Source organism: Amphiprion ocellaris, chromosome 15, assembly GCF_022539595.1.
Source record: "Amphiprion ocellaris isolate individual 3 ecotype Okinawa chromosome 15, ASM2253959v1, whole genome shotgun sequence".
NCBI lineage: Eukaryota > Metazoa > Chordata > Actinopteri > Pomacentridae > Amphiprion > Amphiprion ocellaris.
In genome coordinates, this window is record NC_072780.1 from 1,186,775 (window position 1) to 1,214,290 (window position 27,516).

General features: G+C 40.1%; 1 protein-coding gene across 2 annotated transcripts in view; it reads right to left on the minus strand.

The window, feature by feature from the left end:
- grin2da (glutamate receptor, ionotropic, N-methyl D-aspartate 2D, a) overlaps positions 1 to 27,516 on the minus strand; it is a 300,423-nt gene that overhangs the window by 26,369 nt on the left and 246,538 nt on the right. For both annotated transcript variants that reach the window (XM_023271461.3, XM_023271462.3), the window contains exons 11-16: positions 20,459 to 20,584; positions 16,648 to 16,760; positions 11,781 to 11,897; positions 9,402 to 9,562; positions 3,379 to 3,448; positions 2,551 to 2,668 (exon numbers count right to left, since the gene is read on the minus strand). In XM_023271461.3, coding sequence (XP_023127229.1) covers positions 2,551 to 2,668; positions 3,379 to 3,448; positions 9,402 to 9,562; positions 11,781 to 11,897; positions 16,648 to 16,760; positions 20,459 to 20,584 — 705 coding nt within the window. The remainder of the gene's footprint in view (positions 1 to 2,550; positions 2,669 to 3,378; positions 3,449 to 9,401; positions 9,563 to 11,780; positions 11,898 to 16,647; positions 16,761 to 20,458; positions 20,585 to 27,516) is intronic.

The window sequence follows — 27,516 nt, forward strand, 5'->3', positions numbered from 1 at the left end:
AGCTAGATGGAACACTACTGATATCAACTTTTTTTTATCCTCTAGAGGTTGTGGTCTGAAACTTACCATCCCATCCTCTCTCTCTTCATCCAGCCTGGTCTTAAGATGTTTTATGACCCAAATGTTAAAAATTATTACCAAGTGGTGCAGAAAAAATTTTTGGTTAACATTTGCAATCCTTCCTATGAAGCGAAATGGAAAGACATAGAATGTCAGATATCTAGCGATATCCCATTACAAGCAGTTATAGGGGACAGTGGGCTGTATTCCTGTTTAAAAGATATAAACCCATGGATAAAAATGTCAGTTAGGATTTGGCACAGGGTAGCCAGTGAAAACAAGACAAAGAAACCATACTGGATTTTAAGAGGGATAGGATATGACTCAGATTTTTTACCAAACAAGATGGATGCAAGATTTAAGCAGTGGGCTGATAAAGGGTTAATAAAGCATGGCGATCTTTATGAGGGAGGCACACTGCGACAATTTCAGGATCTAAAAAATCGATTTGATTTAACCAATCAAGATTTTTATAGATTTTTGCAACTAAGACAATACCTAGAGAAAATAACGAAAAAGGAAGAATTGCAACAAACTAATATGGGTATAGTGAAAATATTTCTATTCAGCTGCAGGTCAGACCCTGGATGCGGAAACATATCGAAAATTTATAAGGTGTTACAAGAGCTAGTAAGGGACAATACTGCATACATAAAGGAGAAATGGGAGAAGGAGAGTAACACCACAATACAGATGGAAACATGGGAGAAAATAATTAGTCAACAGTGGAAAAGTACATCTGCTCTGTCCTGGAGAGAATTTGGGGGGAAAAGTATAGCTAGGTTTTTTAGAGTTCCAGCTAAAAGGATTGCTTTGGGAGGGAGTACATTTTGCTGGAGATCCTGTGGAGAGAGTAAGGCAACACATTTTCATGTGTTCTGGGACTGCCCGGTCATTTCAAAATATTGGGAAGAAATTAAATTGAACATGGAGAAAATTATGAAAATAGTGATTCCACCAGGATTCGAGACCTTATGTCTGTGGCTAAGACCGGATGATGTGAAGGGACCTGAAAACAAATATATGTATAATATTTTAATAGTGGCGAGTAAGAAAGCAATCACAAGGAAATGGTTGGCAAAAGATTCTCCTACAGTTGAGGATTGGATCAAAGTGGTTCAGGACATTTTCATAATGGAGAAGCTAACATTCATTCTTAGGCTTGAACAAGATAAGTTTGAAAGTTACTGGAAAATCTGGATAAACTATCTAGAAACTTATAGGCAAAAGGCTGGGTAAAGTGATAAAAACCCCCTAGTTTCTGACTCTACTCACCGGGTTCTGTTTTCTGTTTCAGTTCAGCAATTAAACTACTATTGGTCAGTATTATACATGTATGCAGCAATCTATCTTTATTTACTGCTATCATTTGGGTTGAGGTTGCTCTTGTCATTGCTGTTTTCACCCCTGATAAGATAATGTTCCTCTGAGAAATCACGGAAGGAAGGAGCATATGGGACAGACAAACACATTTATTTTTACGGCTGTTACTGCTATTTTCTAGTTACCATGATAATTTCTAATCTTTCAAATACTGAGGACGCCCACTGAGATTTTTGTTATCTTATTTTTCTTTCTCGCTCTTTTTTTCCCCTTTGTCTTGTTTTGTCCTATTTTTTTATTTTTATTTTTTTCCCCTTATCACCTTGTTAAGACTTGACAAGATGTATACAAAATAAGAGCAACATGTATGAGCTGTTTCTTTGAATAAAAAGTTTAATAACAAAAAAAAAAAGTTTTATGAAATGCACATACTCATCTATAGAATATAAAACAAAAGGTTTCCCAAACAAAGATGTAGTCAGAGAGGAAACCTACAGCCCTAAGAAACAGCTAAAAGATTAATTTGTAACCAGCTGTCTTGTTATAGTCTGGTTAAGCTTTGGGAATTAAAGCTACGTGGAAGAGACAAGGGAACCGCTGTATGGTGAACTCTGTCAGGTGCCATCCTTATGACTTGTAACACAATCTTACACTACTTCCAACTTTGCAGTCATTATTTTCAAACCCACAAAAGATCTGAACAACATCATCAAGAGTTTCTTTAAGCATTTGAGCCAAAAAAAAAACCCTCATGTTGTAATGAGAGCAGCCTTTGATGAATAGATGGAGTTTCAGGAGCAGATACATGCCCATTTAACGGTGGTAACTTGCACAGGAAAGCCTGTACACTTAGATTTTTTTGTGTGATGATGCCTAATTGTGACTAAAACCCTTTTCTTGCTTTAAATGTGTTGTTTGATGGACAGAGATTTTTTGATGGTGGGAGGGCGCAAATGAGATGAGGAGGAACAAAGGTCCAGAACAACGGCCTAAAACATTTATGACTTCTAATTATGTAGCCTTGATACACAGAGATGTGTTTGTAGGGATTTAATCAGTTACCAGAGAAGAGCTTTAATGTGGTGTTTTAAAATGAAAAACGCTTAGTGTGGATGTGTTCCCATTTTTTCCTCTTCTTATGTGAACCATCCTCCTTTGTTGTCTTACCGTCTCCAACCAGCTGCAGCAGAGCCAGGTCCAGCGGTCGTTTCCAGCGGGAGTTCTTGTGCAGAGCGATGCCGTAGCCCGTGGTGGCAAACACCTTCCCAGAGCCGATAGTCATCACCTTTAGGAATCCAAAAAACACATATAAGCATCTCCAAACCCATGCATGCGTACAAACACATTAATCCACAGACAAAGTCAGACACAGAGAGGCAGATGGTAATGAGAAAATGAGTTATTTCTGCTGCTCTGATTTCATTTCTTTATTTATTTTTGGCTTACTGTCACTGTCGCATGAATGCAGTTCACTCGGCTCTAATATCGACAACCCACAAAGTCCCAGGGCTGGAGCTTGGGATATTGTTTCAGTGGAGGAATTAATATAGATCCACATCAGTTGTAATAATTACTGCAGCACTGGCTGTTGTATGAGGCTGCTGGGAGCTCAGGCCTCCCACAGACCTTATTACAAATGATCACTGGGCAGGATTTTCATTCTCGCTGTGGGAGCTGTATCAAACACAAACATAAATAAATCAACAGCAGCGCTGTCCAAAAATGACAATATTAACTAGCTACAAACCGCGAGGGACAAATATAAATGCATGGGATGCATTTGATTCATTTAATGTAGATGTAACTTTTGTTGCAGTGCTCATTTAGTATGCTTGTTGTGCTTCCCACTAGAAGAGGCCGAGTACACACAAGATTTTATATATTTTTTTCTGCGCACAGTAGATGCAGGGTAAGGAGACTTCAACAATGGCTTCTGGTATATATATGACTGTGTCACTGTGCAGAGCTGTGAAATGGCAGAGATCTATTTCTTACCTTGCAGCCCTCGTCCTTCCTGGCCATATAGTTCAGCACGGCAGCATCATAAATGAAGGCATCCAGTTTCCTGCAGAGGCGGAATGAAAGAGGAAAATTACAGCAAAGAAATGGAAATCACTGACCTGGAGCTAAATGACAACAGAGCAAGTGCAACTAGTGAACAAAATGACAGAAATGATGGACAAAGCAGCACTGTGACAACAACTCTCTAAAAGGAAAACAGACGTGTTTCAAAAGAGGGTTCCACCTAGACACCATTTTGCACCGATTCTCAACAGTCACACAGAGAGATATCCATCATAGGGGAGGCAGAGATGTCATTTCCCCACCTACAATGGATTGAATACAATGCAGCAACAGGGGAGGTTGCGATTCAAGTCAGGGGTGTGAATCTTACTTCTTCTTGGCAGGAAAATAATCTCCCTCTTCTCCCTGTTGTAATCTCGTTCTGCAGCTGCTTGCAGAAATGCAAATTGATTCCTAAATGTGCTGCCAAGTTTACATACTGATCTCAGGTCTATTGCTATAGCAGAGTCATGTCTCTGTGAAATTCAGCAATAATACTGGATTAGACATGGCAACATCAACCTGTCTGAAATAAACATGATGGAATATTTGATGTCTTATGTGCAAAGGAAATAAAATCGGTTTAATGAAATACAGAATATTGTCAAAGACAATATGAAGAAATAGTGAAATATGTTAAGGTGTTCATCAACTGTTGCTCTGTTTTTACAAACAACCTTAAGGAAGGTGTATATATATATATATATATATATATATATATATATATATATATATATATATATAAAAATTAACTGACTAGTCAATTAACATGAAAATCAGTAACAGAAGAAGTGAAAAGCTGAATAATTCATCATCTTGTGTAAATGTAATGTTTTACTGGGAAACCTTGTGTCTTGCATGGGTCCCTATGGCAACAGCAGTAGTCTCCCCCAATCAGGACATGGTGCTTTAACACACTGTGTTCACGAACAACTCAAAGAACATGACAAAGAACCCAAGGCGTTGACTCAGCCCCCAGACTCCTCAGATCCCTGTCTGATAGCTCATCCATATGCACTAGGACAAGACTGATTCATGGAGGCTCCACCATGCAACCCAACAGAATCTGCTCCCAACATCCCAGAGCCAAACACCACAAGAGACCCCCAGAGGACCCTCTATCCATGCCCTTGTTGTTCAGAGCTGTTTGGCAACACAAAGGCACCTACACAATATTAGGCAGGTGGCTTATTGTTGTCTTTGCAGCCAGTCTGGGCAAAATAGTTAAAAGCAACATCATTGTACTGTTTTTTTTTTAATATTGACATCTACAACAGTTTTGCATGCAAATAACAACTGAAATATAATTAGCATCTTTTTAACCCTTTATAGGGCACTAATTGAAATATTTTGAAATTCAAAATTTCAACCCTAGAGTGTTATTGGAGCATATAAGACTTTTTTACTTTTGTGACATTTTTCAAATTTTTAATTTTCATGTTGAAATTCAATGTCAGTGAAGTTACCACACACGGTTCCTTGCCCGTTAGTGGTTTAAAAAAAAAATTCCAAGAAATGTATACATCATCACTTAGCACAACTACTTAGCACTTAGCACAACTACACTAAATGTGTGAGTTTCGTCAGCTAACCATTTTGATGTTTTGACATTTCAACTGAAAATATGGAAGAGGACCGAGCCACAAGTCCATCTTTTTCCAACTTTGGAGAAAAGAGAAAGCTTGAAATCTTCCAGGCCTCTGCTGATTGGTCAAATGCCATGATATCGTGTTCTGTAACATGGAGTGATCATCGAAGATTGGCTGGGTGAAAACCAAATGCTTCTCCACCTCACTGAGAGGCAGGAGCAACGCCATATTCAAAGTGTGTAGAAGTTATCAAATATGATCACTTGCCCCATGAAGGGTTAAAACACTTGTCTGATGATCATGGAATCTCCCTTCTTAGCCTGCTGCCTAACACCCAACACCAAAAAAGCGCAAGATGGATGGATGAAACAAAAAACGTATTCGCATGTGACAATTTTACCGCTTTTTCCAAACTAAATGAAAAATAATGAAAAAAATCAGAAGATTAAACTATAATGAAAAAAGTCATCAGTTGAAATTGCCTGCCAGTGTAGGAGCAGAAACAGCAGGTGTGTAAAATGTACCTACATCAAAAGTGAATTAGAACAGTTCATCATACTATAATGGATTAAACGTAACAGCTCAGTTCAGACGGATGATGTACATCCGAGGATCTGATGATGGATTTGTCACTACACCTGCTCGTCTCCTTCACATTCATTTATATTCACACTCTGGGAGCTGCACGGTGTAACCAAATTCTTCCTGGAAAGGAGAATGATTGTGCTGAAGGATGGAAGACTGAAAAGAAGTGAAGAGGAGGACACAGGAGGAGGAGGGAGACAGGAAAAGAAGTAGAGAAAGTGTGAAGTTTGAAATAATGATTGGAGAAGGTGGGGAGGAGGAAGTGTAAAGCAGAAGCAAAGAAGGTGATGAGCTGGGAGCGAGGAGGTAATGAGGGAGGAGGAAAGGGCCACATGGAACACAGGAACAGGATTAGGGAGAAAAGATGAGGTTGAGATGAAGAGGAGCTGTTCGATGCCTTGACAGCCAAATCCAAGAGGAATCTTTATAACGCTTTGCCTTGACGGCGTAAACTAATGTTTCCTTCGTAAATAATGTCAGGAGGAGAGGAGAGAGATAAACAGTGGATAATGAGAGAGATGGTTGAGAGCTGGGGGACTGAAGTGAGAAGGAAAGAGGTAGAAACAGATGTAAGAGTGAGGAGGAGGATGAGGGGAGTTTTAATAACACGGAAAGTCAAATTTGTTAAGGACTGCGGTCGCTTCTTGTCGGTTTGCCAAAGTGCCCGTGTTTGCTTGTCCCATTAAACATTTGAACTCTCATCTGCATTGCTGAACATCACTCCCATCCTTCACCTCTCACTTCAAACACGATGCGCGAGTGTATATTTCACAGCAAGCGCTTTATGTACTTTGTGGTCCCTCGGGGGGATAATAACTGCCCATCCCTTAAAGACACGAGGCGACTGAGTGTCAAAGGGTGCTGAGACAGCACGATTCCCCCACCGCACTGCGGTTGCTGCTACCATGTATTATTTAAAAGTGCTTTTTTCTTCTCCCCAAACCCTCCGCCTTTTCTTCTGCCGCTTCATTTAGTGGCCATGATCCTGATGGGTCTGCACAGGTTACAACAGTTAGCCGAGCCTCTCTAGAGGAAGGCAGATCAATGCGCTAACAGGTTGAGTCAGCCAAGAGGGTCCTGTAATTGAAGTGAGCACCGACGACAACACTGCCTGGAGTTAAAAGTAAAACATATATAAAAAGAACCAGGGGAGATCTGCTTAAAGTAAGCGCTGCTGTCAAAAATGTGTAGATTTAACTTGTGGACTACACATGGATCAGGGTAGAAAGCTGGGAGCAGATGACAGTGGAAGTATATTTGTAGTAACGAGATGTCGACTGTGGATACAGTTTGGTTGCTTTCGGTCGTAACAACGTCTGACTTCTTTGACTTTATGCTCCTTGTCGACCCAATCTGCTTTCTTCCACCCTGATTCTAATGTATTGTATTTCACTCTGTTCCACTTTAGCCTGCACTGTTTTAGACATATGTATCTTACGAAGCAGACATACTTCCCGACCAAGGTTTTTCAGTCTGGAGAAGAAAATTGTCATTCTGGAAGACACCACTCTCATCTCAGGATGGTATTTTTTTTATATCATAGGATAAAGGCCAGATCAGTCAGAATAATTTTGTATTGATTTACAAATGAAGTATTGGCCCAAACCATGCCAGAAACATAGCGCCTGTATAGAGGCATCAACATTCTGCATCTTATCTGGTTTCTGGTTCCAGTTTGGGCATTCAGAGATACAAACAAAGCCACTGCATCTGTTGAATTTCTCATTTTAGTCGGAGCGGTTTGCCTGGTCACTGGCCACGATGCTGAAAGGACAGCTGGTTCTGTGGATGGAGTTTGATGTTGAAATGGATGACTGCCTCAGCGGCGACAACATCCATCTGGGTAGCACATTGTATTCCACTCTGGATCTCCTCAGCAAAATGGGTCCGGACTTTATCTCACCTTTCTTTTGTTGAACCAGATCTAATCTTTTAAATTGTCCGTTTTTCTCTTGCAGTAAAGCGCCAACAGGGGGGTTGGGATGAAGCGTGGGGTTTTGTTTCTATAACAATAACATCTTGACAACTTATCCCCACCCCAGCATCCGTTGATTGACAGAATATCAAGCAGCTCCGGATGCGCAGGCGTGTCAAGAACAAACTTCTCCAGTTTCCAGGGTGACGAGTCTTGTCACATGATTGGTTGCATGAAAAAATGTGACAGTGTCAAGATCGGTGTTTTTCTGACTTAAAAGGGGGAACACTGAAAAAAGATGTAGGGTGCAATGTTTTTTTCTCTGGGGTGTTAGTTGTCCTTATTGAGAACAACTGATAAAAAGATAATGGCAAAAAAACACCATAAAGACCTTTATCCTATTTTAGTTTCTCTTCAATACAGTGCAGCTTCCTCTTGGTAGACAAAAGCCCTGCACACCCAGAGAAGTGTTTTCTTTGGCTAAATAAACTTCTCCTAAGAGCAATAAGAGCAGGAAGTGCAGATGTGGAACTATTAATATCAACAATGTTTCTCTGTTATTTCGTTTCCCTTGAATCTTCTCCAATGAGCCATTATGTACCCAATGCCTAACCCCGAACTTGGCATGCTGTTGGTGTGTTGTTTATATTCTAACCCACTAAAATAAAGGTCTTTTACTTTTAAAACCCAAATTCACTACCTGGACCTGATTTTTTTAAATGAGTTTTTTGGGTTATATTCTTCTGCCCTCCTTGAACTGACCCACTTTGAAATGCCAAAACGTCAGCTATGATAAAGGCCTATTGCTGTGTTTAAGATTCACCAGACTCTACAGCATAATCACACCATTTAACCCTCTGAACTCCAACATCCATCAGTGGGTTTCAAAAGAATGTTATCTTTGAAAAACAGCCAAATAAATGCTATTCATCAGTCAGTTTTTCTAAAAACAGAAAAGAAATAGGAAGATTTTGAACCTTCTGATGATCCATGAACAACTCTTCTGTAGCATACTGCTCCATTGGGAACATTATCCACATGTAAGCTTAAAATCCTGAGTTTTAAAAAAAATCTAAATCACTTTGTTTTACATGTATCATTTAAGAAAAAGTACCAAAAATAAACTGTAACCAGATTCTGTATAAAAATGAGACAAGCATGAAGCAATTAGTGACCCAAAACCACACAATGGTCACATGACAAAAATCTGGGTCTGTTTATCAAAAATGGGATGAACTGCAGGCTGTGTTCACACAATCCAGATAGAGTATGGAAATAAATCAGAAATCTAAGTCGTAAAACATCTACAGTTTGCAGAGTCACCATGTTTGTATTGGTAACACTTGTGGGAAAATGTTGTACGTGTTTCTTTGATTTTTTTTGTAAAATAAATAACCTAAGAAACATATGATGCAATTATGATTTATAGCGGAACCGTGTCATACTGTACAGAAGACATTTCTGATTTGTGCCGTTTCCATAGAGGTGCAGGATTTTATACTGCAGAGAAAAATGAGCCGAAAGTAAAAATGTGACAGGAGCAAAAAATGGCCCAGAAACTGTTTTTAACACAATCAAACAAGACTAGAGAGGTGTCATTTAAGAACATCTTTGTGTTTAAATAAGTGCGAATGCTTGTGAAAGTGTTTAACTCCTTATCAATATGAAACAATGGGAGAAATATGTTGTGTTAGAAAAGGGAGCGGAAATATTAGGAAAAGCGTAAAACATTTTGAAACAAAACACACTGACTCTTCATCTTTCTGGTAACTTAGTTCTTCTGCTCGTCTTTACTGTGGTTGTTTCTTTATACGTCACTTCCTCCCTGTTCCCACCTTGATCCTCCTTTCCTTTCCTTTCCTTACCCCGTCTTGAGGTTGTCGATGGCTTCCTCCACGCCCTTCTGGTTGTTGCGGATCATATACTGGTGCATGTTGGGATAGTTGGAGCGGATGTTCTCCTCGGTGCTGCCGTTGGGCACCGTGCCGAAACGCAGCGGCGGGTACTGCTCCGTCGGCTGCTGGAACTGCATGGGAAGAAGAAGAAGAATAGCTGGGCCGAGATTAAAGCAGCAGGATGGCAAGAAGGAGGTTAAAGAGAGGGAGTTGAAAAGAGTGAGAGGAGCTGATCCCTGCTGCAAGGATGAACTGCTACACAAAGCTTCAAAGTCCCTGCTTTTCAAAGAGCGGCCTAGGCGCTACACTTTTACTGAAGAGCTGAGGGGGGAGTGATAAAACAGAGGAGGTTTTAAAGTGTCAGAGCAGCAGGATACACTTTTGTGGGTTCTGCTGAAACTGCATTGAAAAATAAGAGTAGGCAACAGGGAGAGGCAAGTATACAGTATTCCACTTGTTTTTCTGTTAACTCAAGCGATTTTGAAGTGCTCTCTTGAACGAAGATGTGAAACAAAGCAACGAGCATGTGGGAAGAGGATCTCATTCTTATTTCACCCTCTTTCTTCTATTTCTTTTCACTTTTTAAAGACAAACAAAAGACTTCAACAAAACTGTGTAATAAACCAATAATCCAGGCCCACTAGGACCCACCATGACCCTCCTATATACTTACTATAATTACGTATATTATCACATTGCCCCTTTTTGTACTTTAAAGACTCTAGTTTATTGTAAATATCAGTAATTTTGCACTTCATTGTAAATACCAACAATTTTTGCACATTTTTTGTAAATACCAGCATTTTTGGCACCCCATTTCTATGAACCCAATTCCAATGAAGCTGGGACATTGTGTAAAATGTAAATATATTCACTCCAAAAACAAGATATTTAATGTTCAAACTGAAGAACTTCATTGTTTTTTTGCAAATATTCACTCATTTTGAATTTGATGCCTGCACCCGTTCCAAAAAAGCTGGGATAGAGGCAACAAAAGACTGGGAAAGTTGAGGAATACTCAAAAAAACACCTGTTTGGAACATTCCATAAGTGGATAATGGTCCACCTGTGGAATGGTGGTTAGCTGGAAACAGGTGAGTGTCATGATTGGGTATTAAAGGAGCTTTCCCGAAGGCTCAGTCGCTCACAAGCAAGGATGGGGCGAGGCTCATCAGTTTGTGAGCAAATAGTCCAACAGTTTAAGAATAACGTCTCTCAATGTACAATTGCTAGGAATTTAGGGATTTCATCATCTACAGTCCATAATATCATTGAAAGATTCAGGGAATCTGGAGAAATTTCTGCATGTAAGCAGCAAGGCCAAAACCCAACACTGAATGCCCGTGACCTTCGATCCCTCAGACAGCTCTGCATTAAAAACCGACATCATTCTGTAAAGGATTTCACCAGGTGGATTCAGGAACACTTTGAAAAACCACAAGGTCAAGTTAAAACTCTCTGATGCAAAGCCAAAGCCATATATTAACAACACCCAGAAATACCGCCGGCTTCTCTGGGCCCGAAAGTAGAAAAGCGTGCTGTGGTCTGATGAGTCCACATTTCAGACTGTTTTTGGAAATCATGGACATCATGTCCTCTGGGCTAAAGAGAAAAAGGACCATCCAGACTGTTATCAGCACCTGTGATGATATGGGGGAGTGTTTGTGCCCATCGCATGGGGAACTTCTTCACATCTATCAAGGCACCATTAATGCTGAAAGGTACACAACTTTGGAGCAACTTCTTTTTCAGGGACATCCCTTTTTGATTCAGCAAAACAATGCCAAGCCACATCTGCATGTGTTACAACAGTTCTTAGCAAAACAGTGTGGGTACTAGACTGGCCAGACTTATCTCCTATCGAGAATGTGAGGCACATTATGAAGTGCAAAATACGGCAACGGAGACCCTGGACTGTTAAGGGACACATGATTGATGAAGTCGTACATCAAACAAGAATTGGAAGGAATTCCACGTACAAAGCTTCAACAATTAGTGTCCTCAGTTCCAAACACTTGCTGCTGTTGTTAAAAGGAAGGGTGATGTAACACAGAGGTAAACACGTCCCTTTCCCAGCTTTTTTTGGAACATGCTTACTGTCTTTGTAGCGTATTCGATTGACTATAGGCTGAAAAAGATTTGCAACTCATTGTATTCTGTTTTTATTCATGTTTTACACTATGTCCCAACTTCACTGGAATTGGGTTTTGTATTTCTTCGACCAGTATGATTAGTGCGTTATCTTTCTTGAATGTAACGTGTGAGCTACTGGATATCTTGAACTTCCATCCATCCATCCATCTGCTCATCCATCCATCATTTTATCTCTCCACCCATCCCAGACTGTACCTTTTTATCCGACAGCCCTGAGACCGTGTCGATGTACTCCTCCTGGATCATGAAGGCAGCCAGGTTGGCAGTGTAGGAGGCCAGGAAGATGACAGCGAAGAAGGCCCACACCAGCACCTGGAGGAGAAGTGCAGCGGAGGAAGATCAATGAAGGCTGAGTCTGACAGGTGTGAAAGGATTTTTTTTAAATTCCAGTGACACTAGTTTCACTTTTTTTGACATTTCACTGTTAAACCAACAGCTGAAGCTTTGTCTTGCCTGGAGAGTCGAGTCATATTTGTCAGCGCTGAACTTCAGCCTTCCAAAAAAACCGTCACTGTGATGTTGGCATTTGTCCTTTTATTACTTAAACATACATTTATATTAGTGATAAAGTGGCATGCTGTAAATTCTGCTGAAGAAATACTATTTTTCTAGCATTTCTGCTCCTGACATTATGATGTTTGAGCACGTGTTGCAATATATCCAAATATTGTATTTAAATCTTTGCCTTTTTTCCACTTTAGAGGTCAATTAATATACTGTGTTGGAAAGAAACCATCTACATTTACTCCCAATATTATCTAATTTTGAGAGTTCTGCCTCTTGCACACCTACACCTGCAGCTACGAGCATTTTTAAAAAGGAAAATCCAGTGATTTGGCAGTGATTTGAAACTGGATGTGATATCTGATGTTTAGTTTCTGGTATAATTCAAGCTTCAACATGATGATAGCCTTCATTAGCCACAACAGAGTTCAATTGCTTCATTCTGGAGAAAAGTCTGAATTATTCCACATCATAAAACTAAAATCCTCGACTGTTATTCATCGTTATTGTGCAATTTATGGTCAGCCACTGAATGACTCATTTTGAAATGGTGTTATAATGGCATTAGGCTCCAGATGAAAGAGGGAATCGCGCAGAAGTGTGGGGGAAAAACAAAAATATGCAGGCCCAAAGTCCTTGTCATTGAGAGCAGATGGCATAAATTTGACATCATGTGGAGCTGACTGCCTGTTGCCACACCTCTACTTGATATTTGCCAAATTTTCCTGTCACTGCTGGCTCACAGCTGGCAGAAATTGGTATTTTCTGTTAAAGAGGTGAGCATTCATCCATGATCATGAACACAATGGATAATCTTCTACAGGACACATTTGTGCAAACCTACAGACTGCAGTGCAACAGTGTGACTCACTGAAAATGGGAACCTAAATCTTGTTAGTTTTGGTTTTCCCATTACATTTTGTTTATATTTTCTAACTCAAACGCTGGAACTTCACCTGCAATTTGGTACTTTTACATTACGATTCTGCCTCTTGAGTAAAGAATCTGAACACATTTACCGCCGATGTTCAACACAAGCTACTGTAGCGCACATTAAACATCCTTTGAAAGGTTGTTTGAGGACTTGGAGTGAATTTTGCAGCTTTTATTGCTGCAAGATGCTGCACTGTTGACATTCAGCCAGGCAGCGAGCGAGGGCTGTGGATTAGTGTTAGCACTACATTTGCACTGTGATGAACGAAGCTATTTGTTTAAACAGTACTCTGTGCTCATGCCAAAAGTTAATTTGCATAATTTTCTTAATGAATAAGATGAAAAATGTACACTCTCAGCTCTGGCAATGAAGGCATGATTAAAAAAATCTTCCATACTGGAGGGTTGAAGGACAGAGTCTTTCTCTAATGTCTCCTTGGGGAGTTTCACAACCTCTGGACTAATGTAAAACCCATTAAAAGTTTAATATAAATAATACATGGTTGTCAATTATCCATACCGTGCCTGGCAGGATACTCACTGATAAGGCAGGTATGAATAATGAACAAATAAATGGAAGTCATTTAGAGAATAAACCTCCATTAAAATTTTGATTTATCTTGTAATCTATTTTTTTTGTTGCTTATGATTGGCTATGGTTGTCTCATTATATCTTAGCTGGCAAGAGGGATGAAAATGGATCAGATTTGGAGTGATGGAGGGAAATCATCTTACAGACAGCTGTCTCTTCAGTGTTTTAAAAAAAAGCTGAATAGAGGAAAAGAGGCAAAAAAGTCATTAATAACTCTTTACTTGAAGGCTGACACACAGTAAACTTTCAGTTTAGCTAAACAGAACAACATTTCCAGAGAAAGAAGTGAAAATAATCGGCTTTCCTTCTCTCCTCTGACCCCCTTTGTGAAGCCTTTTGAGCAGCTAATGAGCTCTTGAGATGATTGGGGCTGTTGGAGAAAAGCACTTGGGCAGGCAGTCAAAAGAAGAGAAAAAAAATGAAACACCTTGAGTGTTTTTTTTTTTTTTAACTCCTGTGGCTCTTTGCTCTGCAGCAGAGAGTGGGTGGTGGCTTCTGCTGATTTTTGTCTTCATGTTGTGAGGGCACAAAGTAACAGCAGGTACTTAATGGGACCACTGTGGTGATGAAAGTGAAGGAACACTGTTAGGAAACTGACTGCAGGTAAAATCAGATGTTTTTTCCCTCATGTGTAACTCCAGATCTAGTAGCGATCTGACCAAAAGACAAATCACATGATGCCAAATTCAAGGTAAAAGGCCCGTCTCTCACATCTCTGCATCCTATTTCCTCACTGACTGTGTGCTAAAACAGAGGTGGGGATTTGACGCTTGTTGAGTTTCCATCCTGTAAAACCAGCTGTATGATCGGTATTGATCGGTACTGAGCGCTGCAGAGCTCCTGTCAGAGAATCACCAAATCATGTACAGCTTCTTTACTCAGGAGAAAGGAAACATTAACATGATTTCAGATGGTTGTTTGCTGCACCGGTACACAGCAGTGGTAGCTTCTGCAACGTTTATGCACAAACATAACTCCAACAGCACGCTGCCTGACACTACTTAATTACTACTTTCTGAGCCCCAGCTAACCCTACACACAGCCTTCGCAAAAATAACAAGATAAATGACCTATACTGTGCATTAATCTACATTAGCGATCAGATTTATCTGTGTTCAAAGTGGCAACAACATAAACACTATAATCTAGAAAAAGCAGTTAAGTAGGAAGGAGAAAACGGACATCTCCTTAATTAACCAACTAAGGGATGAACTGCAATGCAGATACAGCACGGAACTATCTACATTCAAGGAGAATTCACAACAATGCTTCTTTCAGGATGCTGGTCCAGTTCTTCATGTCAACAAAACAAGTTCCACCCTCAGGATGTGCAGCGTCCAGTGAGCTTTGTCCTAATTGTGTCACAAGCAATTAGGATGTTCCTGGGTTCAGACGAGTGTACTATGAAGCAAGACTCACAGGTATGGTGAGCTTAAAGCCAGAGTTTTCAATGATACGAAGGTGGCTCCATTTTAACTTGCTAGATCACCGTGGTAACTGATGCTGCACAGCTAACCTGCTCTGGAGGAGGGTTCTGTGTAGGAAACATCCCCTTTTCACCAGTGCTTTTGACCATGTTCTCTCTGAACGATACAGATTCTCAGCTATCTATATGTGCAAACCTGTGGAGCTACGCGTCAGAAATAGCACTGAACAAAGCCATGCATTTGCAGCAATCGAATTATACACATCACGTTGCCATGGCAACCTACTTGCATTCAGTTGCTGAGGCTGAAAGGCATAAATCTGTTTTTTTTCTGCTTGGTCTATGGACTCTCTGGTCTACGGGTATATTTAAGTTTGATTTGACAAAAAAAAATAGCCTGACTTCCACATATCCAGTCATTATGGGATAGCGTCAGAACCAAATGTACTTTCTGAATATCATATTTAAATTAATGAGGGTTTAAAATGAAAATTTAAGAACTCTAATGTGCAGCTGCCATGTCAAAATAAGTGACTGCATTGAGAGCGCACTGATTGGGGAAATAAATGTATTCAGTAACCATTAATAATGTTCGACCAGCAGCGCTCCTCTCTGGCATAATTTGCAGCAGCAGTGGTTGCTTTTTACCGTAATAAGCTGTTAGATTCCTCATATTTCCTCAACTATAACAACTCATTCCTCTGACTGAAGCAGGCAGAAAGCAATCTGGACATGTACAGTGCTCAGAACTTCATTAATGAAGCCTAGTTAACAAAGAAAGATAATCACTACTGTCATCATACTACACCTTTTATGGTTGATTGAGGTTTTGTCAAGCCAGCTAACACAAAGAAACCCTGGCTATGTCAACCCCGCTTCGTCATACACCCTTTGGGTCGGGTAGGAGAGTTTAGACAGTGCTAATCTTTATTTATCTACTTAATAATGCAACCTGTGCAGTTCCTCTGAAGAGCAGATCATATGCCAAATTAAAATCACCCATCTCTTCTCAGATCTGTTCTGTTTTGAACAGTGTGAGCAGCACAAATCACATGGAATATGATCTATTTGGACCACTGCCATGAGTGGTTCTAAATCTGATCGACATCCAAATTTTTGTGATGCCATCTCAGCCTGAACAGTCATTGGAATCTTTGGAATCCATGTAACTTTAAGTCACTCTAGATTGAGATTTGTCCTAATTCTGCCCTGCTGGGAGTCACTCATATGTATATGGGTTGAAAGTTTTCTCAAATTTGCAGACTTCCACTGGCTTCAGTAGCCTCCATGTGGTGTCTCAGTCAGGAATATTCTGTTTGCAAAGGAATCTGATACTGATAACAAAAACAAAACAGAACCATGATCCCAGCAATAACTCTGAACTGGCCACTAAGGCAGTGGCGTTGGACCTTAGACATCTAGATTATTTCACAACAGCTGTCTTTTAATGCCAGGTAGTTGTTTACTATATTTTTAAAAAGCAGTTAAAATCCTAGTAAGGCAAAGGTTACACTACTAGACTAATTTTGGCCCACAATACAGAATAAATTCAACATTAAAAACCAGCAAGCTGCCAGTCAGTCAACTTAAATGGTGAAGCTGTTTACCATGATCTTGCTGGTGGTTCCTCTGGGATTCTCCACAGGCACAGAGTTGTTGAAGACCAGTGCCCACAGCAGCCAGACAGACTTCCCGATGGTGAACTTAGATCCACCAGATTCTGGCAGAGAGAGAGACAGTGAGAGAGTGAGTTGAAGGGGTAGAGGTTTGAGGATATAAAGAATATTTTTAACATGTGCACTGAGAGCTAACCTAAATCAAATGATAGAGAACAAGACCTGACAAAAATTGTTGGACAAACATAAAAAAATTACCCCTATTACAATTACAGGTGTCCATAAACCCTTTCTGACATAAAAGTCTGCACTCGACTTTCCACCTTCATTTTGGAAAGCAGCTGCAGGGATTTGCTCCTATTTGACTAAACGCATTAGCATACAGCACTGTAGTAGGGCAGCGAGACTTTTCAAAGCTCATTCCAGTGGTGTTTAATGGGCTTGAGTTCAACAGGAACACCCACTACAACCGTGATTCTCACCAGCCATCAGGTACTGGTTGGAGTTTTCTGCTGTCCAGCTCCTGGAGGCTGAACCTACAACTTGGCCCATCAGTATGTGATGAAGAAGCTGCATTGGATGCAGTACAGCAGCGAGATCATCTGTATTTTCATGCAGTATTTTAAGAGGAAAGATTTTATGGATGAAGACTGGCTGTATGGTTTTGCAAATATGTTTGGATAACCATCCCACCTCCATTCCATGAGGCCTCCTGGGACTGTCCTCAACCAGGTGTTACCACTGCAGTTGTATTCTGTTGAGTGTTTTTCTTTCTCAAAATGGAATGTATGGATGATGTACAGCAGCATGAATGTATATATCTACCTGTGATATTGACTGTCAAGGGGCGAAGTGGCACAAGGAACCAAGATGTCACTGCTGTAGCGCAGATGAATCACCTTTCTCTTAACCAACCAGCCACACCGATATCCTATAAGCTACTGCCATCTGGGTGGCAGTAGCTTATAGGATATCGGATATCGGATATTTGTGGATCTATAAGAAAAACCTGTGTCCAAAAAATTACGTTCCTGTACAACTACAATGCATTCTTATGTACGTTTTGAAAGAACATAGCAAAAGTTGGTCAGACAAGAGGACAGAGAGTAGAGAAGGCTTCTAGTTTGTCCACATAAGGAGGTAGGAAGGGAGGATGAAGAAATACAGCAACTGGAGCTTCACCCAGGAGACCAGGTTTTATGTCTCACATGGGACAATTTTTACTTGTGTCAGTTTTCATTCGCTGTTTGGTTAGGTGTTGGCACAACAATATCGCGCTTTCATTGACATTTCCACAACAGTATCTACATGTTAGAAGCTTGGTGAGGGTCGATATATAATTGTGGCACTTTTTGTATCATAGTCGACATTTTTGCTGTTTTCAGGCCTTAAATCAACATGGCCGCCTATAACCAAACACCACATGGCATTTTAGAGAAAGAATCTTCTAAATATTATATATACAATTGAGTGAAATTGAAATTTATTTCTAAAGATATTGTAGTAAACCTGTTGATTACTTTCTATTAAATAACTCAGAAAGCCTTGGAGTCTGGCCAGTCTTTCCTTCAGGAGGAAATGACATCATGTGGAGCAGGTCATGTGATCTGGAATTAACACACTTCCTGGAGAGGTGTTTTTGTAATGGGAAACTTAATGGAAAAAGACTTCTCCGACACAGATACAATTTGTTATTTTCCATATAAAATTTGATATATTACCAAAAAAGAAATATCTGTCATGATTATCTCAACTTAATAAAAAGAACACAATCCAAACTATTTCTGAATCAGCTCATTTTATTATTGTTTAGCTCATTAGAAGGTGGTGGCTATTAAATTGGGATTTTTTTTGTTGAGATTTAACAGATATCCAATCATTCTTTAGTAATAAGTGATTGTTTCCATATTAAATAATTAAGGAATGTGTACAGATATGATCATAATGAACATAAAAAACATTCGTTTTTTTTTTTTTTACTTCTAATAAAAATGTATGCAAGATATATCCCATGGACTTTAAAAGTCCCTCAATTATATATTGACCCGTGAAGTTTAGGCACCAAAACTACATGGTTAGGTTTAGGAAAATGTCGCAGTCTGGATTTAAATACAACCATTTCACTACTTGTTTAGATGCTACGCCTCGATTCTTTCAGTTACCGAAGTCCCTACCTATCTAATATGTAACTGAGCAACTGAAAGGAGTGATAACAGGCAAGCAGGCAACAGGTAAATGTAATTCGGCAGAAGATATGCTTCCTTCAAGATGTAATTGAGTAAATGTAAATGCAGTTCAGCTGTATAGAGACGTAATTGTCAGGGAACAGGGTTGGTTTGTAGGCGTGTGCTGTATTTCTTCTTCTATTTATACTAGAGAGGGAAGTACAGTCAGTAATACTTTTTTGTTGTTGGTTTTGTAAGGCCATCCTGGTTAGATTTCTTTACATATATCTATTTGTTTTTTAATCTTTGCCCACCCTGAAGCTCAATCCTCAGATCTGTAAATAATGCAATAAAAACAGACCCCAATTAGCAAATCTCCACTATCTGCAGGAGATGGGTCACCTTCATGTTGTCTTACCCCCTGAGAGAACATGTGGATGCTTATGGCTGCATATTTATGTCCATATAGAATCAATTCATTAATGTTTGGAGTTGCAGTGGCTGCTGGAACAAAATTCCTCATCTAAGAACTGAGTGATGCTGGAAGTTCAGACAGATGTGATCTGGAGGAGATTTAAATGGAATTATTAAACCTGGCAGCAGAGCCCCTCATGTTGAATATAGAATGGGTAAGTTGTGAGGTCTCAGAAGGATGAGAAACAAAGGAACAGAAAGAACTGATGAGGGAATCCAGATGGTTGCTGAATGTGAAAGGCGGAGGTACATCTCTTAGTGGAAAGAGTCATCAAGCATCAAAGATGTAGGAGGGAAGATTCTGGATGAAGATATGAGAGTTTTCTGCAGTGAAAGTGCTTTTATGACATCTATAATTCTGTTTACTAGGTATGATTGGCTTGCAAACCTGATGCTTTACAGTGGATCATGAACACAACCTTTGAGTGTCTTTAAACTGTGCACATTAATTTGATCCATACATTTTTTATTTTTTTCACAACCGGAGGGTAAAGATCTCCACATGTGGAACCTGGAAAGAGGACTGGAATGATGTACGAACTTCTGCAGCTGCCAAAAGCCGGAGTACAAACTTTTCGACCTGAGCTACTCTTTATCATATACAGCCTTCACTGGTTCTGCAGGATATGAACAGTAACTAAAGAGGAGATTAAAATGTTAAAAAATACAAGGAGATGAAAGTGGAAGCGTTTTAGCATCGGCGAAGCAACGGAACTAACAACCAGCGATGAACAAACACCTACCTGTCACTCTAATGCAGTTTAATTCCACGTGTGTCAGTGTATTAGAGTATAATGAATAAGATTTCCAGATGATTATTTAAAATGAAAGTGGCTCCACGGAGGAGCAGGAAGTAAACAGTTGGAATAAATGATGAGCTGACAAGTGCAGCAAAAATGTCAAAATCAACCACCACCACGCCGTCAGTGTTTGTTTCATTAAAGAATAAATAAGCCCGATTGTGGGTGTGAAGTGATTGTTTTGATTCATGTGCAGTTAAAAAAAAAAAAAGCGAGTTTGCTTTGCATAATTTGAACAAACGCCCTCCTCCAAATCACCCCCCCCTTGCTTACATAACTGACAAAGTGACAAGTTGGTAATAATGTTAGAAATGAGCAGTGGGTTGATTGGCGTGCCGGCGCCGCACCGACTGCGTCTCTTACTCTTGGCGCTCTGCAGGCTGCGGTTGTATCCCACGGGGCTGAAGAACTCAAAGATGAAGACGGTGACAGCCACCACCGACAGGCACATCACAAACATCATCACCCACACCGCCGGGCTGTAGGGCTCTGCAACACACACAAAGGCACGCATGCAAATATCACATGAAGTTTCGGGAGTTTGCTTGTCATCTGTCATGTACCACTTTATTAAATGGAAATCACAACTGGACTGTGGACCAGAAAAAGGCGGCCCTGGAGCTAGAAACCTTCGCTGCCCACTGCACCAGCTCGTAACCTGTTGGGATGAGAATGTTTCAGAGAAAGCTCCCAAAACTGGCATTTTCCCATGTGATAAAAAGAAAAAAAAACACAAAACCCACTGGCTGAACCCCAGCATGAATTGATTTTTTTGACACAATAATGACTTATTACTGCCCTATGAAAGATAACATAGCAAACCTCTTAGTAAACAGTTGCTCATTTACACATCAAACAGCAACACTATCATTCTTGTAGGTGTGTTTCTGGCCATCTGCTGAATGCAAGGTTCAGTATTCACTCTTATCCGCCAATTCCTGATGGGAATTTCTGGGTCTTTAGCTGCCAAATGCTCCTCCATGGTTACCAGTCTGTCTCTTACTGTGTCTGTCTGCTGCTTGGTGCTTAGCAGGAAGAGTACTGGGGGTTTTCAGAGCTGAAAGCAGGTTCCTTCTGCTGGCAAAAATGACCAAAATGGTACAGCAGTGAGCTGAACAGCTAAACTATGAGGTAAAACTTGCTAGAAAGCTTTGTAAAGTGAAAGGGGATGATTCATCACTACAATGAGCCACTTTCACATTGATGCTTGAAACATTACTATAATAAAATATAGCTAAATTATTATGTCCTGCTGTGAAATTAAACTGCTCATTTTACTAAACTAATCCAGAGACTCTTCAGAATGGGCTGCTTGCTTAGTCAGAGGATGATGCCATCTGTAGCTTCAGTGCTTATAAAGCACTCTGGGATGCTGTTGTGCATTGCAGTTGTATTTGCAGCTTTTCTGATTTGCAAACATTTCTGATTGACAGAGTTCCACATTGTTGGTATCTGTCTAAAAGAGTACCACATTTTTTATGAGCATAGGTAGATGCACCTTGTTCCCAGCAGAATCTATGCATTGACCGGGTCCAGCCATCTTTGTGATGATGGTGATTACGCGCTCTGACTCTAAGATAGTCACTAACTCATGTAATGTTTCTCGTCTTGCATTTCTTGAGGTCTGCACATCCAAATATTGTTGCACCCAACACTGCACTTCCTTGACTGCCCAGCAGGGTCCCTTCCAAGTGTATACGTGATGACTATTTGTCAATATATGCAAAGCACAGACACACACACTTGTGTGGAATCTTTGTTTACTAACGACATCTTTGTACCATAATTCTTAACAATACTTCCACCTGTTTGGCTGGCAGGTGTCTTAAAGCACAAATATATTACAAAAGTTACGACTAAAGTCCAGTTTAGGATGAAAACTTACTGAGACTACCTATGCAATCGGCTTCATTACGAATGCATGACTGGGGTTTTTAATCACATCTGAATGTCAGCCCCATACCCAATTCAAACTAGTAGGTGCAACTCTGACAAAACCGACTCATATAATTTACCAAAACTGCACAAATGTTGACAAAACAATTGTGTGTTTGTGCCCATTGCCAATACTAGAAAGCTGGCAGAAGGAATTGATTTCTAGGGACTTTGAAATCACAAACCATACCCTCTAAAATCACTTGTTCTTGAATGGCATCAATTCATTATTAACTGCAGATTTCCAAAGCAACACAACTTGTTGCAGCAGCAGATTGTGAATGGATACCTCTAATGGTCCAACAGAATTTAACATTAGTACAACTGAGCTTCTCTAGTAAGATAAACATGTTTGCTTGATAACAGACTCCAAAGCATCTTTACATAAAAAATTATGGAAATAATTTTTAAAATGCTTCTCTTTGAGTTGTGCAGTGATGTCCTCCACCTCTTTTATTTGCTCACCCTGTCATATATCGTTGCTTACTGTACAGAAAACCATTATGTAGTTGCTTATCATAAACTATATCTTACTTTGTTGGCAAAATTCAAAGAGGACTTTTCTAAAGGCTATAAGCAGCTTTACAAAGTTACATTTCATGCATCATTATGAGGATAAACGAAAAACTCTAAGACAGAGAAAGGTTCTCATGGCTCAAAACAGACTAGATTCTGTGAGACGCTCTCAGCTGTTGGTTCTATTGCATCTATCAGCTCAGATTCACAGCAGCTGCCAAATGAGAAAAACACTTCCTGTCTTGGTGGTAATGAGAGGTGTCTCGAAGCAGAAGGGATCACAGAAGTGCGCTAATGATGGTGTTCAGACGTACTGAGATGCAGTTTTAGAGACGTAGAATACTGTAAAACAATCAAGTCTAAGCAGGAAATTTGATGGGAGGAGCAGATTTGCTTCTATTAAATCTATGGGGACTTAATGAACATTCACATATTGCTAAAGTGCAAACGCGAGCCTCAGTATTAAAACTACATGCTTAATATCGTGTATGTTCTCTTTGTGCTGTTAAAATAGCTCAGAGAGTATTGCGGCATGCGATGGGCTTACCAGCACAGAGAATGAGTCTGTGAAGGTAAGCCGACCCAGAACATTTGCAGAGTACAACATTTTATACTGATGGTGACACAGTAGAGAAGGGACAGTACACAGAGAATAGTGGTTGGTTTGCATGTAATTGGTACAAGCGAACGAGGTGCAACCCAAGGTGAAGGAGTCAAGGAGTCTGGCAAACAAAAGGTAAGACAACAAGAGGTCTGGCAGAAATGTATCAATGGCAGTCAGCAAAAAGTAAGAAACTTATCAACAACAGTGGATGACAGAATCAAACAGTGACGCTATTGGGCGTCACCAGACAATTCCTGTTTATTGGAATCGCACGTAGCAACAGGAAGTACTATTTTCTTCTTCACTTGCCTGACTTCCACACTGCATGACATCTCTTCACCAGGTAAACAAAAAACATGCAACCAGCAATCCACATGATACAAAAGAGAGCCTGATTCATCAGACCAGGCTACCTTCTTCCATTACTCCATCGTCCAGCTGTGTTCTACGAACTTTCTAACATATCAGCATTAAGGTTTTCAGCAGTTTGTGGTGCAGTGCTCACATACATGCATCTAAGAGTCTTGGGCTTCCTTGGCACTGCCTCTGTCTCAACCATTGTCCTTCCTTGAACCACAGTTTGTAGGTAACCGTGGTTCAAGGAAGCCACATACAGTGAACACTCTGCTACAGCTGCCTTTTTAGTCCGTCATCCAGCAATCACAGCTTGTTCCTTGTCAAAAATCCCTCTGAACCTTCCACTGCACATTTTCCCTGCTGTTCACTTATTGCCTAATGTATTCCACCCACTGACAGGTGCCACTGTAACAAGATAATTGATGTTATTCACTTCACCTGTCAGTGGTTGTAAAGCTGTGGCCGATTACTGTACGTACAACATCGACAATTTAGTTTCTGTCCCTGCTTTCAGAAGCGGGTTTCATTTCCTCACTGCATGACAAAGCAAATGAACAGTCTAATGCTAAACAGTAGAGGTAAAGACCTCAGGGTGCAGCCAGGAGGAAATTGTCTCTCCTCTTCTCGAGAAAGGAAACAAGCAGATACTTCTGAGATTTGCCAAATTAGTAAGGGATTTACTGCAGAGACTGACAGCGGCAGAAACTGGCAGCTGTAACGTTAATCAAACAGCACAGGAGAGATGGGCTGAGCCGCTGGGTCGACTCTTTAACACCTCCGTCTTTTTGCGTTACATCCAGAAAGAGACGCCGAATCAAATCCAACTGTGTGCCGACATACTGAAGAGCAACAAACGCTGTTTACATGTGAGGCTTTTAGCAGCAGCTCCCCTGCAGAGAGATGAACAGTGAGGGAGCAGGTGGAGAGGCTCGGGATTTATCCATTAAACTTACTGCCAGACAAGGTTAATATGCTTTTAAGGCTGCCCAAGTCGTGCTGCACTGTGCACCACGAGGACTGAGATGCTGCCTTTTATATCCACCTCGGCTTCAGTGGGCCATATCACCGGTGCACAAACCTGTTTCAGTCTATTTTTAATATTCTATTGTTTTCTTATATTTAGCAGAAATGTTTACACCTCAAAAAATTCTCCACACAGAGATTTTTTTAATACACTAAAAAAGCATGACATTAGATTTGTCTTCAATGAACATCAAGAGGTGACTCATTTCAATATTAATACAGTTCTACCAAATATCAAGGAAAACAGCAGTTTTGTGGCTTCAGTTCTATTTTTATTAGACTTCATTAAATATAGACATCAGCGAAAGTACGTTATTAAAACTCAGAGACTATTTTGTACTTGATTAATTGTCATGAGCGATTTAAACGTGGTTCTTTTGCAATCTTTTTCTTGCAGAATGCGTTTTTGTTTAAAACATCGGATTGTGAGTGCAGCATTGAGCATCTTTGTTTCGTAGCAATGTTTAGTGTAGCCTAAGGGAAGCGAATTATGCAGCTGCAGAATAAGACAACATCAACCAAAGAGGAGGAAGTCAGCGCTGAAAACAACCTTTCTCTCGGCCCCAGAGCTTATTTTGGCACTAATAGCATCAGTTTAACTTGCAATGTGACACTGGTGAACACATTCATTGGCGAGGTTCTGCTTTCCTAATATCTATTATTTTATCATCATGAACACTGGCTGCCCTCTCTGATGAGGTTTGTTTACTGCGGTCTCGAGCACTATAGCCACAGCGCTGCATTTAATGACCTTTATGTGAACATGTCAGCTCAGTTTCAATTGTCTCGACAAGCGTAGTCTGTTTATTTGCATCCCGGGAGAAATACTGCGTGATGGATTTAATCCAGTCACTGTATATACCTGTGGTTAAATCAAAATTGCCTTGGCAGAGTACGTGTGTAAATAATTAGGCGGTGCACCACAAACACTGGAGGTTGCCTTTGATTTATTTCTTTTTACTCTAGCAGGTGAAGAGTGGAAAGCAGCTGTGTGTTGCTCTCAAAGTGCTGTCAGCCTTGAGTTTCCATGCTTTATTGTTTTATTTCGCATTTATGCACTCTCTCAGCGACTCCTGGTGTTTGGCTTCCAGCAGCCATATATCAGTCGAGGACGCGATTAGATCTATTTTTGTAGCCATATTTAACCAGGGAGAGACAAGTTGAAGACATATGCTCTTTTTCCAAGAAGCCCGCTTTAATATTCACACTCGGCTGCTGTATACAACCACTGTCTGGTAACAGAACAGAAAGGGTTAGGGCTGGGGTTAATGAGGTTTACGTGCCCTTCCTCAAGGGCATTTGAGCAGCCGTTGCTAAGTGAAGTGACAGCATTATGCATTCATTCTGCTCACCAGCGTGCTCCCAACAGGAGGGATTCAAACCGTTGACCTCAGTTCTCTGAGCGCTGATCATAGCAGCAACCCAGAAAATTCAACTTTCTAAAGGGAGAGATAACCGCATTTTGAACCTGAGTGCAGATTTAGTTGATCTTTGCAGTGAGAACAAAAAGCAAGGACACAGTTATGAATGACATGTCACCCTGGAAACATTCGCATTAACATATTAATGCCATTATAGCCTGCAATTACAGTGAGGCATTCTCCAATTAAAACATTTACACGGGTGCCATTAATATTCCAGTTTGCACATGGAGCATACGAAAAGCAGAATGTTCCCATACGGAGACTCTCTGCTCTCTCAGGCTTAATGATACCGCAGTATTCAGTTGCAGTGTTTAGTATGCAAATCCAACGTGCATATATTATGTAATCTATCGCACACCTGACAGACAAGTGCATGAGAAACTGGCACCTTATACTACATTTTGTTCATAGTGTTTTATGAGGCATCAATGAAGCCAGTGAGCCTATTTAAAGGTTACATTCACACGTTCAAGTGCCAAAAGGAACAATGAAGCCAGTTTTCCTCCGTTCTCTTTTTTGTGGTAATTATTCTTCATATTGATAGTGGCCATTGATAGATTTTTTTCCTTCAATTTCAAGGAATCAGCAGAGATGAGATGTATATTTTAAGACAGTTTATTGTTACTTTATGTCCTGTTTTAATACCAGACAGTGTTTTGTTGTTTAGCTATAGTGAAATGAAACAAGCAGAGGTTTTTTAAAATAAAAAGACGTAAAATGTTAGTGTGACGTGTAACTTTAAAGACTGCAGCCCCATAATTTCTTCATCTAACTTTTGGATATATTTTTATTTGAGCAAACTGTATGCGATGGCCAGAACGAACTGAACAGAAGCAGAAACTGTTTCAGGATTCATATTAGCCCGTTTACTGGCTTAATACTGATCTGAAAAATTCTGATCCCATCCTTGAATGATTTTTGTTGTAAAAAGCATGATGCTGCCTAACCACTTCTTCATCATATAAAAACTTGCCATCAAACTGTTTCATTTTTGATAGTTCCAGTGTGTAATGTAATTTAAAGACAATTAAAAACACAATCAGCTGTGACAAATGTCCCCATTTAAGAAAAGAAGGCAAAAGTGACTTCAATTTGACTCAGTAGAACAAAGTTTCACTGGAACCTCTCATTACAACACTGTTTGGCTACAAACTGGCCCCTCTTCGCACATCTTAACTGAAGTGTTAAAAGAAAAAGATTCTTAAATATGAGGTACGATAAAAAAATCTGCACCTTTGCAATGTGAAGTTTAAATGTGCACCGCTCCTAGTGCTCCTGCCATATTTGGAATCCTCCCTGGGAATTCTGTTATGTAAAGATGTGAAGTACACTGGATCTCTTGAACTGTGTTATCAATGTGCCACTTGCCTGCATATGCTGGATGTGCATGACTTTTGTTGGCACCATGAAAACTCTTCCAACATCTTGTGCTCAGAAGACTTCACAGAGTTTATCTACATTATTTTGCTCAATTGTTCATATCTAACATAATTTCTATTCATGTCCTGACATATGTGAGTCCACCACTTTGGTCGAGACTAAAATATCTCAATGTTTAAATG